General features: G+C 44.8%; 1 protein-coding gene across 4 annotated transcripts in view; it reads left to right on the top strand.

Moving 5' to 3' along the window:
- Nucleotides 1–4609: 4609 nt before the first annotated feature.
- Nucleotides 4610–14549, top strand: part of Kdm1a (lysine demethylase 1A) — a 53493-nt gene continuing 43553 nt past the window's right edge. For 2 of the 4 annotated variants that reach the window (XM_028875407.2, XM_028875405.2), the window contains exons 1-2: nt 4612–5109; nt 12187–12352. In XM_028875407.2, the coding sequence (XP_028731240.1) occupies nt 4750–5109; nt 12187–12352 (526 nt within the window). In that variant the 5' untranslated portion in view covers nt 4612–4749. Of the gene's footprint in view, nt 5110–12186; nt 12353–14549 lie in introns of all 4 variants that reach the window. The other 2 variants (XM_028875404.2, XM_028875406.2) reach the window with 2 other exon arrangements.

Raw genomic sequence — 14549 nt, 5'->3', positions numbered from 1 at the left:
TCTTTTCTTTTCTTTCTTTCTTTTTTTTTTTTTTAAAGATTTTATTTATTAATTATGTATACAGAAGAGGGCGCCAGATCTCATTACAGATGGCTGTGAGCCACCATGTGGTTGCTGGGAATTGAACTCAGGACTCCTGGAAGAACAGTCAGTGCTCTTAACCTCTGAGCCATCTCTCCAGCCCTTTTCTTTTCTTTCTATTTTTTTTTTTTTAAGATTTATTTATTATGTATACAGTGTTCTATCTGCATGTATTCCTGGACGCCAGAAGAGGGCGCCAGATCTCATTAGAGATGGTTATGAGCCACCATGTGGTTGCTAGGAATTGAACTCAGGACCTCTGGAAAAGCTAGCTGCCTCTGAGCCATCTCTCCAGCCCCAGGGAATTTTCTTAATTAGTGATTTATGGGGGAGGGACCAGCTCATTGGGAGGGGCCATCCCTGGGCTGGTAGTCCTGGGTTCTGTAAGAAGGCAGGATGAACAATCCAGAGAGAGCAAGCCAGTGCGCAGCTCCCCTCCATGGCCTCTGCATCAGTTCCGGCCTCCAGGTTCCTGCCCTGTTTGAGTTCCTGTCCTGACTTCATTCAGTGATGGACAGTGTGGAAGTGTAAGCCAAATAAACCCTTTCCTCCCCACGATGCTTTTGGTCATGGTGTTTCCTCACAGCAATAGGAACGAACTGAGACACTAACTTTTTTGATTTTGTTTTATTTTTTGAGAGAACTCTTTCTATGCAACCAGGCTAGTTTAGAACGTGTGGCCCTCCTGCCTCAGGCACCTGCGTGCTGGGATTACAGGCATGCGCCACCATGCCTGGCAGATGTCAACTTTTTAAAAGTGGAGAAGTTAGCTGCCCCACTTTGAGAATTCCCTGAAAGAATTGGAAGAATGATCCTTTAAAAACTTTTAAACACGATTACACCATTCTCTGTTCATTTACTTATTTATTGCAATACTGGGGATTTAACCTAGGGCCTTATGCATGCTAGGCCATTGCTTCATTATTGTGTGTGTGGGGGGGGGCAGAGGTCAACTTTGGGTGTCATTCCTTGAGGCATCCACCTTGTTTTTTGAGACAGGGTCTTCTCATTGACCTGCCCTCACCAGTTAGGTAGACTGGATGGCCAGGGATCCCAGGAATCTGCCTGTCTCTACCTTCCCAGCACTGGATTACAAGTGCACACAATTAGATCTGTCTCTTTTACATAGGTTCTTGGGATTTGACTGCTGTGGCATGTCTTTCCTATGCTGTGAATATGTGTGGCTCCCATTGGATAATCAATAAAGCTGTTTTGGCCTATGGGAAGAAAGCTTACAGCCAGGCAGGAAATCCAAGCAGAGATACAGAGAGAAGAAGGGCAGAGTCGAGAGAGATTTGAACCTACAGCCCAAGGAGCAACAAGATGTCAGCAGACCAGTAATGCCATGGCCAAGTAGCAACACATAGATTAATAGAAACAGGTTGAGTTAAGTTATAAGAGCTAGCTAGAAAGAAGCCATAGGTCATACAGTTTGTAATTAATATAAACATCTGAGTAATTATTTTATAAGGGGCTGTGGGACCACAGGTGGGAGAGATTCGTCTGGACCTCGGGTCCTGGCAGGATTGGACAAACTTCCAGCTACAATTGACCATGTCCTCAAGCTTGTACAGTAAGCACTTTACCAGAAGAATTATCTTCCCAAACCCCTCCCCACCTCTCCACCTTGCTACCCCACTGAGTTACACAATCACCTTGAATTCTGACTGAAGCCCAGGCTCACTTGCAAGCCAGTTTCAAAAGCAAGGACTTGGAGAGAGAATTGTACACCCACATTCACAGCAACATTATTCATAAATACCAAAAGATAGGCTGGGTGGCAGTGGCGCACGCCTTTAGTCCCAGCACTCAGGAGGCAGGGCCAGCTTGGGCTACAGAGCAAGATCCAGGACAGGCACTAAAACTACACAGAGAAACCCTGTCTCAAAAAAAGCCAAAAAACAAAAACAACAACAACAATAAAAAACAAAAAAACCAAAAGATAAAGCCAGGTGAGGTGGTACAGCTTGTGACCCCAGGTGAAGGCAGAGGATCAGGAGTTCAAGGCCATCCTTCACTATAGAGCAAGTTGGAGGCTAGCTTGGGATATTAAGGTTCTGTCTCAATAAAAAAAGAGGTGTGTGTGTGTGTGTGTGTGTGTGTGTGTGTGTGTGTGTGTGTGTATTAGTGAGGTGGCCCAGTAAACCTGTCGAACTGAGTTTAATCACTGAGACCCATATTGTGGGAGAGGAGAACTGACTCCTGCAGTTGCCTATGACCTCCATACCTATGCTACAGCAGGCATACACACACACACACACACACACACACACCTACCTCTCAAATTTTAAAAAATATTTTATTTATTTATTTATTTTTAAGACAGGGTTACTCTGTGTAACAGCCCTGGCTGTCCTGGAACTTGCTTTGTAAACCAGGCTGGTCTTGAACTCACAGAGATCTGCCTGCCTCTGCCTTCCCTTTGTTGGGATTAAAGGCGTGCGCCACTGTGCCTGGCTTGAAAAGCTTTTACAAATAAGGAAAAGGAATAAGAGCCAAATGTTTGAAGCCATCAACTCTGCATAGACAAATGAACGAATAAATAAAATGTGGGGAGCTGGAGATGCAGTTCAGCAGTAGTTTGCCTGGAGTGATGGTTAGTGTTAGCCGCAGAACCTAGACTCCCCTCTGGGGGAGGGGGTATTTTCACTCCATTAACTGAAGCGGGGAGACTGGCCTGCTCTGGGTTGCGCCTTTCCTGGACTCCTGGACTGTAGATGTAGAAAGGGAGCTGAGTAGCACGCACATTCATGGCTCTCTGCTTCCTGGCTACGGATGGGATGTGGCTAGCTTGCTCTAGCTCATGCTGCTGTGGCTCCCCCACCATGATGGTGTGCCTTGAACCAGGAGCAAGTTCAAATTCAGAGGCAGAAAGTAGAAGAGTGGCTGCCAGGCAGCAGACGGAAGGGAGAGCATTGTGCTTACATTTTGGGGCACTATGCATTTTAGATGGGAGAGCAGGGCTTAGCTAGCACCAGGCAGCCTCTCCCACACTATCAACCCTTCCCTAAATTGCCCTCATCTCTTCCCCACAAACTCATCTCCATTCCCTCAGTACAATTCTATCACAGTCACGGATGTTGTTGACTTTGGCCAGGTTAATATACTTCACACATAAGACATATCTTGTACTGTGTTTTTTCTTGCATAGCTTTTAAAAAAGGCCTATTCTGCCGGGCGGTGGTGGCGCACGCCTTTAATCCCAGCACTCGGGAGGCAGAGGCAGGCGAATCTCTGTGAGTTCGAGGCCAGCCTGGGCTACCAAGTGAGTTCCAGGAAAGGCGCAAAGCTACACAGAGAAACCCTGTCTCGAAAAACAAAAAAAAAAACAAACAAACAAAAAAAAAAAGGCCTATTCTATTCATATAGATCAGTGAGTTTCGACGGATTACTTACACCCTGTATCCTAATCACCCTAATCGCAGTGCGGAATTTCCCCCAACAAATCCCCCCCCCCCTACTGTTTTGCAGTCAAGTTCCCCACCTTGGAAGAATTAAATAAGTAAGCCACCTGTAACAGGGCCCCAGGCATTAGTAGGTCCTGGGACCCTAGCACAACCGACTCCATGGTGGAAAGTACCATTCAGGCTATAAAACTCAGCACATAGCACCATCTGCCAAAACTAAAACAAAGGCTTAATCCATCAAAGTCCATAGTTGTGGAAAATGTACTAACCTTGCTTTTTGACTTTGTAGTTCTACTTCTGGCTAACTGTTCTTGTTAACTGAAGTATGTCAACCCAGGAGATGGTTTTTGGGCTTAAAAGCTCACCCCAAGAAAGGCTCAGGTATACACTGGGATCCAAAACACCCCGTAGTCGCCAGCCAGCTCATAAAGATTTTCTATTAGCTTAAACCCATATCGGAGCAGTCTTCTCTGATGAATGCCCTCACAACACCACCCACACTCAACTTCCCATACATCTCAACATTCCACAAATAAAACATCCACCACCACAACATTAGAAAGAACTGACAGGTAGAAGAGGTGTGTGTTATGTGCCTGGAGATGAGGGACTTGAGGAGGCATGGTGGGGAGTGTGAATGTAGACGGTATGCTTGCTGAGCCAAGAAACGAACAAGGCTTGGCGGCAAGAGAGAGTTCGCTTTGACTCAAACCAGGATTTCTTCATTTCTCCCTATTTTATTACCATGGAAATTCGTGCACACTTCATCCACCCCCCACCCCACCCCCGTCCAAGCTGGGCGGTTATGAAGTCCCCCAGCGCTAGGGATAACCCAGGGCCATATACCTGCTAGGCAAGTGCTCTAAGGTTGAGTAACAGCGTAGCGTAGGATAATTAAGCGGTGTTCCCCTGTCTCAATTAGGTGGTAAGCCGAAAGCCAGAACCCTTGTCCTGCAGTTAGAATGAATGGGCTTAGTTGACTCCCTACCGCAGGGGGCGCTCTACGTCGGCCTCGCGCTCGGCGCTCGGGTTCCGCTCTAGCCTCCAGGACGCCGCTCTATGGCTGCGGGGAGGCCCGGCTGGGAACAGCTGCGGCTTTTTGTCCCGACGCGGCGGGAGCGCGCAGCGCGCGTGCGCACGCGGAGGCGTCGGGCTTCTCACGGACCGTGCGAGGTGCGGTGCGGCGGGGCTAGGCGGCTGCGGACCCACGGAGCGGCAGACCGAGCGGCCCCTGCGGCCCGCGGCGGCCAGGCGGCCCGAGATGTTGTCTGGGAAGAAGGCGGCGGCGGCGGCGGCGGCAGCGGCAGCAGCGGCGGCGGCGGCGGCTGGGACGGAGGCCGGGCCCGGGGCGGCGGGCGGCGCCGAGAACGGCTCTGAGGTGGCCGCGCCAACCGCGGGCCTGGCGGGCCCCACCGACGTCGCCACGGGGCCGGCGGGCGAGCGCACTCCGCGAAAGAAGGAGCCTCCGCGGGCCTCGCCTCCCGGGGGCCTGGCCGAGCCTCCCGGGTCCGCCGGGCCTCAGGCGGGGCCCACGGCCGGGCCCGGCTCCGCGACGCCCATGGAGACCGGGATAGCCGAGACCCCGGAGGGCCGACGGACCAGCCGGCGCAAGCGGGCGAAGGTGAGGCCAGGCCCAGCCGCTGGTCCCTGGGAGTGGGTGGGGGTGGCGGGGGAGGGGAGGCCCGGCCTTTGTGCGGGGACCTGGGGTCTCGGGCACGGGAGGGTGTGACCGTGATCTGCTTCTGACTGGGAAAGATGGCTTCCCGACGCGTTGGTCCACCTGGGTGGCTGGTGTGCACCGACATCGGGCGGCTTTGGGTCTGGGTGCGTGTGGGAGCTGGAGGTGATGCTCGAGAGTCAAGGAACACGAAAAGGAAGGGTTTTTTTTTTTTCTTTTGTTTTTAAAAGGTCTTGCTCTACGCCAGGTTTTAAAATTATTTTTCTCTCACAGTGCTCTTTTGGCGTAGATTTTTTAAAAAAATGGTTTATTGTCTGTGTGCTAGTGGAGATCATAGGACAATTCCCTCGAGTCGGTTTTGTTTTTCCACGATGCTCAGGAACCGAACCGAGGTGGTCAGGCTTGGCGGCAGACGCTATCTCCAGCCTCGGGTAGACTTTACAGATGTGGAAAGCGGATGAAGAATGCACATACCGTTTGGTCACGTTGCAGATGCAAATATTAAGATTTGATAAGCAGATAACCTCAGTCTCACACCTCTCTGTGCCAGATGGTGCATTTGGCACACGGCCAACGTTTTCGTTTTGCCAAACACCACTGAACGGGTATTGTTAGCTTCATTTTAAGAATAAGTAAACTGAGGTTTACAATGTAAAAGTTTTGACAAGGTGTCATTCAAAACAAAGAACCACCTGGGTCAGTGACATTGCCAAGCACACTGGTGTGGCTTTACTGCACGGACTTTGGCGTTTTCTAGAGAGATTTTGTTTGTTGTTTGTTTGTTTTTTCGAGACAAAGGTTTCTCTGTGTATGTAGCTTTGGAGCCTGTCCTGGATCTCACTTTGTAGAACAGGCTGGCCTCTGCCTCCTGAGTGCTGAGATTAAAGGCGTGCGCCACCACTGCCCTGCTTCTGGAGAGTTCTTAATCCGATAGGGAAAACTGGAAGTACATGTGGGTATATGTTGAATGCATGAAGTAGTCTAGGGATGTAGCTTGATGGCACAGCACTTGCCTAGCATGACCCAGGCCCAGGGTTTGTGTCCACAGCACTGCAAAATAAATAGATCAGTACAAGTGTTTAAAGTTGTTCGACTTAGGTGCCTTTTCCTTATACGTGTTTTCTCCTGCTGTACTTGGGAGCTGTATGTGCTAGACAGGTTTTCTACCACTGCACTGTATCCCCTTTTTATATTGAAGCTATTGAAGCCCAGATTAGCCCTGAGTTTATTTTGTGGTCTACATAGGGCTTGAACTTGTGATCCTCTTGTTTCAACCTCCCAAGTTACTGAGATTCTAGGCCTATCTTAGTAGGCCTGTGCTTGTTTTGGTTTTGATCTCACATCTTGTTATGTTGTGCAGTTTCATCTCAAACTCTGGAATGAACACATCCACCTAGGCTTCCAGAGTATCCAGGATGACAGGTGGACATCCTTGTGCCAGGCTGCTGTGTATGGTTTTTCTAAGTTGGTGGGATGAGGAGCATCTTGAGAGGAGTGTTTTACCAGAGAGCCCTCAGCTTCAACTACCTGCTTGAGAGATCTCATGCTCTCTGCCCAGTAAAATGAATTTGGAGGGAAGGCTTTTTTCTGTGGGCTTTCATCAGAACACGGAGTAGAAAGATGGAGTACTGGAGCTGGAATGGTTTCAGTCCAGATGGAGGAGAGGAAGGGCATAAGGAGGGTCAACCAAAACCAATTATGTGTGAAAATGCCATAAGGAAACCTAGCGAACATGCTTTTAAAATCCCCAAAACTAGAATCCTGTTTTTAACTTCCAAATAAAAAGTGCATGTGGTGAAGGCAAAAGACGTAAGTGGAAACACCCCCTCCCAACCCCACTCCCGCCCAGTACCCAGATAATCTGAACATATTTCAATCAGCCTGCATTATTTTTTGTTGTTTTTGTTTTATTTTAGAGGCATTAAAAAGCACAGAGGTTGATGACTTCAACCCTTAGAAATGAAACAAGGCAGAGCCCAGTAGGGTTCCGTTTTATCAATTCAGTTGAAAGTATGGCCAGAAACAGATTTGAGATCATTTAAAGCAGATTCGAGATCATTCATGTGCCATTGTTGTTTTTTAAATATGTATTCATAAGATAAATCAGCACCACAGTCAGTGTAGAACATTTTCACTGTTTCCCAGAGACATCTGTACCATAGCTGTTTTTTCTCATCCCCACCTCCAACCCCTGGCAGCTATTAGTCTGCATTCTGACTACATGGAGTTGCTTATTCTGAACATTCTGTATGGTGTCTCAGGATATGTGGCCCTGTATTTTTGCCATTATTATGGGTTTGTCATTTCTCCATTAGATGGACATTTTTTGGGGGGTCTCTACTTTTTTGCTGTTATGTATAATTTAGCTGTGATGTACAACATGTAAGCATAAGTTTTCAAGTCTTGTAGTACCTGGGATTATAATTGCTGAGTCATGTGTGAATTCTGCTTTTCTTTGATGAGGAAATGGTACCAAATGTTTTTCTAAAGTAGCAGCTACAGTTTCACCTTTTCATCGACAGTGTGTGTGCGCGTTCATTTTCTCCATATCTTTGTATTTAGCATTGTCTGTCTTTTACTATAGCCACCTTTGTGGATCTGAAATGGTATCTCATTGTACTTTGACATGTATTTTCTTAATGGCTAATGATGTTGAACATGGTTGGGGTCGGCTTTTTTTGTTTGTTTTTGTTTTTGTTTTTCAAGATAGGGTTTCTTTGTATAGTCCTAGCGGTCCTGGAACTCACACTGTAGATCAGATTGGCCTCAAACTCAGAGATCTGCCTCTTTTGTCTCCAAGTGCTGAGATTAAAGGCATGTGCCACCTTCACCCCTTTGCCTTTTGTATATGAGATATCTTTTTTTGTTGTTGTTGTTTGTTTTTCAAGACAGGGTGTGGTGATATTATGTCCCCCAATATATTGTCCACCTTGATAAACTTACCTGGGGTCAGAGAACAGAACAGCCGCTAGATAGACATAGAGGCCAGAAAATGGTGGCACACAGACCTTTAATCCTAGCATTCCGAAGGCAGAGATCCATGTGGATCTCTGTGAGTTCAAAGCCACACTGGAAACAGCCAGGCATGGTGACACAGGCCTTTAATCCCAGGAAGTGATGGCAGGAAGCAGAAAGGTATATAAGGCGTGAAAACCAGGAACTAGAGTCTTGTTAAACTTTTAGGCTTTTAGCAGCAGTTCAGCTGAGATCTATTTGGATGAGGACACAGAATCTTCCAGTTTGAGGAAACAGGATCAGCTGAGAAGTTGGCAAGTTGGCTGATCTTTCAGCGTTCACCCCAATACCTGGCTCCAGGTTTGTTTTTATTAATAAGACCTTGTAAGATTCGTGCTACAACAGGGTTTCTCTATGTAGTTTTGGTCTCTGTCCTGGATTTACATGACAGGAAGGGAGATGGTCACAGAGCCACACCGTCTAGACAGATAGGACAGACAGACCCTGGATGTTCCTCTACTAGACAGACCCTCCGAGTTCCTTTACTAGACCAAGCTGGCCTCAAACTCCCAGAGATCCGCCTGGCTCTGCCTCCTGAGTGATGGGATTTAAGGTGTGAGCCACCATTGCCCAGCTCATTTTTTTTTTTAAAGGACAGTTTAGGCCTTAAACTGGTCTTAAACTCGTTATGTAGTTGAGGATGACCTTGAGTTTCTGATCCACCTGCCTCCATCTTTAGTACAGTGCTGTGATTACTGGTATGTGTCACTTATACCCAGTTTTATTTGGCACTGGGGATCAAACCCAGGGCATCCCGTGTGCTAGGCAGGCACTCTACTAACTGAGCTACATCCCCAGCTCTACCTAGTCACATTCTTGGCTCATTTTTTAAAATGGGTTTTTAAATTGTTTTATAGCAAGATTTATTTATTTATTTATTTTAGTTTCAAAAGTTTTAAACTTTGATGAGGTCCAATTTATGTTTTCGCCTTGTTTCACTGCTCCCAGTGTTACACCTAAGGAATGTCATTTTGTCCCCTGATGTAGTTTTCTATCCATATGTCACTAACACTGTTCTGGTTATTGTGGTTTTGAAAAATATTTTTGAAATCAAGATGTGTGAACTCTGTGAACTCTTCAGCTTTGTTCTTTTTCAAGATCATGTTATTTTCATAGGAATTGTAGAACTACTTTATTAAATTCTTTTAAAATTCTCACCAGGCGATGGTGGCTCAAGCCTTTAATCCCGAAAAACCAAAAAAAAAAAAAAAAAAAAAAAAAAAAATAGAAAAAAGAAAAGAAATTTCTCGAGGACGTGTGTGTGTGTGTGTGTGTGTGTGTGTGTGTGTATGTATATATATGTATGTGTACGAACCTGTGCTTACGTGTTCGTGTTTGTGCGTGCGGGTTCATGGTATGTATGTTTGTGTAGAGGTAGAGGTTGATCAGTTGTCCTCAGTCATTTCTCTGAATTATTATTTCAGATTTATTTATTTATTATGTATATAATATTCTGCCTGCATGTATGCCTGCATGCCAGAAGAGGGCGCCAGATCTCATTATAGATGGTTGGAAGCCACCATGTGGTTGCTGGGAATTGAACTCAGGACCTCTGGAAGAGCAACCTGTGCTCTTAACCTCTGAGCCACCTCTCCAGCTCCTCTCTGAATTATTTTTAATCTAGGATCTTTCTCTTTCTTTGAGCCTGGAGCTCACTGATTTGTCCAGATGACTGACTGCAAGCCTCCAAGATTTTCCTTTTTCTGAATGTTACTGACTAAGCCATTGTCTTTGTAATTCTCTTGGGCTTAATTCTTGTTTTTCCTTCTCGATTAGCTCTTTTTTCTTTATATGTGCATATGTGTAGCGAGTGTGTGTGTGCTTACGTTTGCGTGCATGTGGAGGTTGGTATAGAGTGTTTTTCTTTATCACTTTCCACTGAGGCAGGGTTTCTGACTGAACCCCAAACTTTTGTGATTTGGCTTGTCTGTCTTACGTACTCCAAGGATTCCTGTGTCTCCTGAGCACTAGGATTACATGTGGGCCGCCATTCCTGACAGCCTTTTATGTGGGCGCTGGGGACTATGGTCTTCATTTCTGTTTGCTGTTTGTGCTTTTGTCCCAGGAGTCATCTTCCCAGCCTGTGATCACTTCTTAAACTTTCAAAAGGAACATGAGATATGTTTATTTTGGGGACAATAAGAAGCAAGGATGTGGGGCTAGAGATGGCTCAGTGTTTAAGAGCACTGGCTGTTCTTCCAGAGTACCTGGGTTTGATTCCCAGTACCCACATGGTGACTCACAACCATCTGATCCAGGGGATCCAATGCTCTCTTCTGGTCTATGTGGACACTGTATGCATGTGGTGCACAGAAACACTCGGATGTTAAAATGCCCATAGCAAAAAATAAATTAAAATGCAAAAAGGTAGCAGCAGCAAAGAGGTCAGAAATTTTACCCATTCATAGCCAGACTTGGTGACTAGTGTAAATCATAGCTTCAGTGGATGATTATCTGTTTAAAGAATAAAAGGTAAGCTGATGAGTGTGGCCAGCGTTGGGGGGGGGGGGAGTGGAAACAGGAGGCTCTCCAAGGCTTATTGACTGCTAGACAAGCTCCAGGTTCAGTGAGAGACCCTGTCTCAAGGGAAGAAAGCAGAGAGTAATAGAACAGGGCATCCATTTTTCTACTTTGGGCTTAGAATGTGCAGGAGTACATATACCACACAGAATTTTTTAAAAAAGGAGCTGAGGCCAGTTTATATAGGCTTTGCTTTAAGAGTTTTGAGATGTATACAGACAATATAGCAGTTTTGTTGCTTGGAGATTTGTCTAATGTGGGGGTGCCTCTTTTAAAATAGCATGAAATTACATAATCAAAATTAGGTTGAAGTTTTGTAAAGGTATTATTGAAGATGGCAGGTTCAACGCCTAGGCTCTGGCAGTGACCTAACAAACAGGCTGGGCCATCTGTCCTCAGTATTTGTCAATTTAAAGAGACAAATAATAGCAAAAGCCGGGGGGGGGGGGGGGGGGGGGGGAGGAGGGATACTCAAAGTGGCCACAGTGGGAAGAGAAACTAATGCCTGAGCTACGTCCTCAGTCTTTAATATTCTAAGACAGGATATTTTGATGTAGGCTGCCCATGAAATTGTTGGTTAGCCTAAGTACCTGGGTTCAAGAACCTGGGTGCTAGAATTATAGGCATATATCATCATATCTTGTGCACTAGTTAACTGTATTTTTGGATGAGTGTGGTGGTATTGTGTTCCCCAAAATATTGTATACCCTAATAAACTGATCTGAGATCAGACAGAAAAGCCACTAGATACTTAGGATAGGCAGTGGTAGCACTCACGCCTTTAATCCTAGCATTCCAGAGGCAGAAATCCATGTGTTCAAGGATACAGCCAAGCATGGTGACTCAGGCCTTTAATCCCAGAAAGCAAGCCTTTAATCCCAGGGAGTGATGGCAGAAAGGAAAAATATATAAGGCGTGAGGACCAGAAACTAGAAGCATTTGGCTGGTTAAGCTTTTAGCTAGTTAAGCTTCAGGCTTTCGAGCAGCAGTTCAGCTGAGAGCCATTGGGATGAGGACACAGAAGCTTCCAGTCTGAGGAAACAAGATCAGCTGAGAAGTTGGCCAGGTGAGGTTAGCTGTGGCTTGTTCTGTCTCTCTAATCTTCCCTCTCTAATCTTCCAGTGTTCACCCCAATACTTGGCTCCAGGTTTGATTTTATTAATAAGACTCTTTAAGATTCATGCTACAGATGAGGGCTATTTTAATTGAAACTTTAGTGTGTGAGCTTGATAATATACACACTGAAAAAAACTTGAAAGAGAGCTTGAGTCAGAGATATGTGACCAGCATTATGGTGTAAGTTACAGATTGGAGTAAACCTAAACTGACACTATATTCTTCCTTGAGGCCTTCTGTCTTTAATAACTAAGTTGGTTAGAGCCTTGTGAAGTTTGAAATCAATTAATTTCCATTAATGGTTCCAAATAGAGCCCCTGATTGAAATTCTCCTTGTATTTAGTTTTTTCTGGTATACTCTCCACATAGGTAGAATACAGAGAAATGGATGAAAGCTTGGCCAACCTCTCAGAAGATGAGTATTATTCAGAAGAAGAGAGAAATGCCAAAGCAGAGAAGGAGAAGAAGCTTCCCCCACCGCCTCCTCAAGCCCCACCTGAGGAAGAAAATGAAAGTGAGCCCGAAGAACCATCTGGTGAGTTGTAGTGACCAACCGTGGTTTGTTTTGTCTTAGAAATAAAAATCAGTTGTTTGTTCCTATCTTGCGGTGTTATTTATGTCTTCATCTTTGGCTTATATTCTGATTCTGGGGCTCTTTGCTGTGTGTCTTTTTATGTGTGTGTATACATGTATGTATGGGTACATGTATACATAGTGCTGCTGATAATTTTTTGTGCATATATGAAGAAAATGAAGGATGGTGATAGATAATAGTAGTGTATGTTGGCTAGAATTAGGAGAAAAGAAATGGTTAGAGAAAACACAGAATGTCAAGTCCACAGAGTCAGTCTTGTCGGCAACAAGTTGACTTCACAGCTTCAAGTTTTGGTTTTTTAGTGTTATTGTTTTTGTTTTTATTTATACATACTTGTTAGTAAAAACTTGTTTTCCTGATGAACATATATAAAAAATTCTGAAGCTAAAAGGACCAGGCCTAAGATTTTGTAATTTTTATTATTGAGCTTTCTAGTCAAAGGAATGGTATAAGAAAAGACCATGGGGCTGGGGAGGTGTTCAATCAGTTAAGGACTTGCTGTGCAAGTCCAAGGACCCGAGGTCAATCCCCAACACCTGCGTAAAAGTTGAGTGTGGTAGCACGCCCCTGTAATAGCGGTGTGAGGAGGCAGAGACATGATGACTGCTGAGGTGTGTTGGCCAGCCAGCCTAGTTGAATCTGCCAGCTCCAGGATCAGTGACTGTCTTAGAAAATAAGATGGAGAGGGACTGAGGAAGCCAGGCACCGTTGAACTCTGGCATCCTTATGCACACTCACACACCCAAGAGAAAGGGCCATGAAGAGACACTGGTTGCACTTCAGCTTCCTTAGCCCATGAATTGGGCTAAGATGATTGGGTTTATATCGTTATAAGCTTCAGACAGCCTTTAAAGAACTCGGAACTGTTGTCCGCCGTGAGCCCTAGCTTTCTGAGGATATCCTAGCCAGTTCTGGCTTGTTTTGGAGAGACAGTATAAAACAAGAGTCTTAATTAATATTTTGTGTTTTCTGCCCTGAATAACATTTCATTAGCTCATTTTGACTTTGGAAAATCATAGCGTTCCTCTCCTTGAAATGACTTTAAATTTCTGTTAGCTGCCCATACTTCGCCAGTTCTTTTACTTCTGTACCCTTAAAACAGGAAGCTCATTTTGGGTCACTTCTGCTCTCTTTTGTGTTCCTTTTAGAGTTAACCAGATTAAAATTCATTCTGACAGCTTTCAGCTTTGGACATAGCATCTTTTTATTTTTATTATCCTGGATGTTTCTCCTCTTTGGTGTCATTTTAAATGACTAGAACTTATTTTTCTAAAGCCTACTATTAATGCTGGTACTCCACTTGAGAGTATTAGAAGTCAATTGTTAATCTAAATTTAGGTTTAGAGCTTAAATTCTGACTAAAGCTCTTAAAAATAATGTATAATTGAAATAAAATATTATAAAAATACTTTCTGAAAAAGAGAAAGATTAAGTTCTAAATTCATTTCATCCCAGTATCCAGGGGTTTTCCTAAGACTTTCTTAAAATAATTTGTCAGGCAGCTCATTATTGGAAGGCTTCTAGTCTGGTGCCTTACATTTGCACATGTTCTTGAGGCAGCAGAGCCTTCTCCGTACCTCAGCAACACCTTCTCATTGTTGCATTTTCTTCCTGCCCTTCCCAAATCTTGTATTTAGCTTTCTTTGTTTAATCTGTATCTCCCTCTCTTCTTTTTATGCCTCCTAATACAGTCTTTTGGATTCTTATCTATAGCCGGAAGTTTTCCTGTGTCTTGCCTGACCCATAGTAGCTTATTAAAAAAAAAAAACAGAGGCTTATATTAATTACAAATTGTTTGGCCTATGGCTCAGGATTCTTGCTAGCTAGCTCTTTCATCTTAAATTAACTCATTTCTATTAATCTGTCTTTTGCCACAGCCATGGTATTACTGATCTGCTGACATGTTGCTCCTTGGGTGGAGGGCTAGTGTCTGCTCTGACTCTTCCCTCTTCTCCCGCTATCTCTCTTGGATTTCTCTCCTGGCTCTTATCCTGCCTTACCATAGACCAAAACAGCTTCTTTGTTAGCCAATGGTAGCAACACGTATTTACAGCATACAGAAAGACCATCCCAGGCGCTTATCTTTTTCCTCTGCCTTTGCTGGGCACTTGCTGTTGAAATGCTTGCTATAGCTCAT

The sequence above is a fragment of the Peromyscus leucopus genome, chromosome 2 (genome assembly GCF_004664715.2).
Source record: "Peromyscus leucopus breed LL Stock chromosome 2, UCI_PerLeu_2.1, whole genome shotgun sequence".
NCBI lineage: Eukaryota > Metazoa > Chordata > Mammalia > Rodentia > Cricetidae > Peromyscus > Peromyscus leucopus.
The sequence above is the reverse complement of the archived record's forward strand: the minus strand, read 5'-3'. Positions and strand labels throughout refer to the sequence as shown.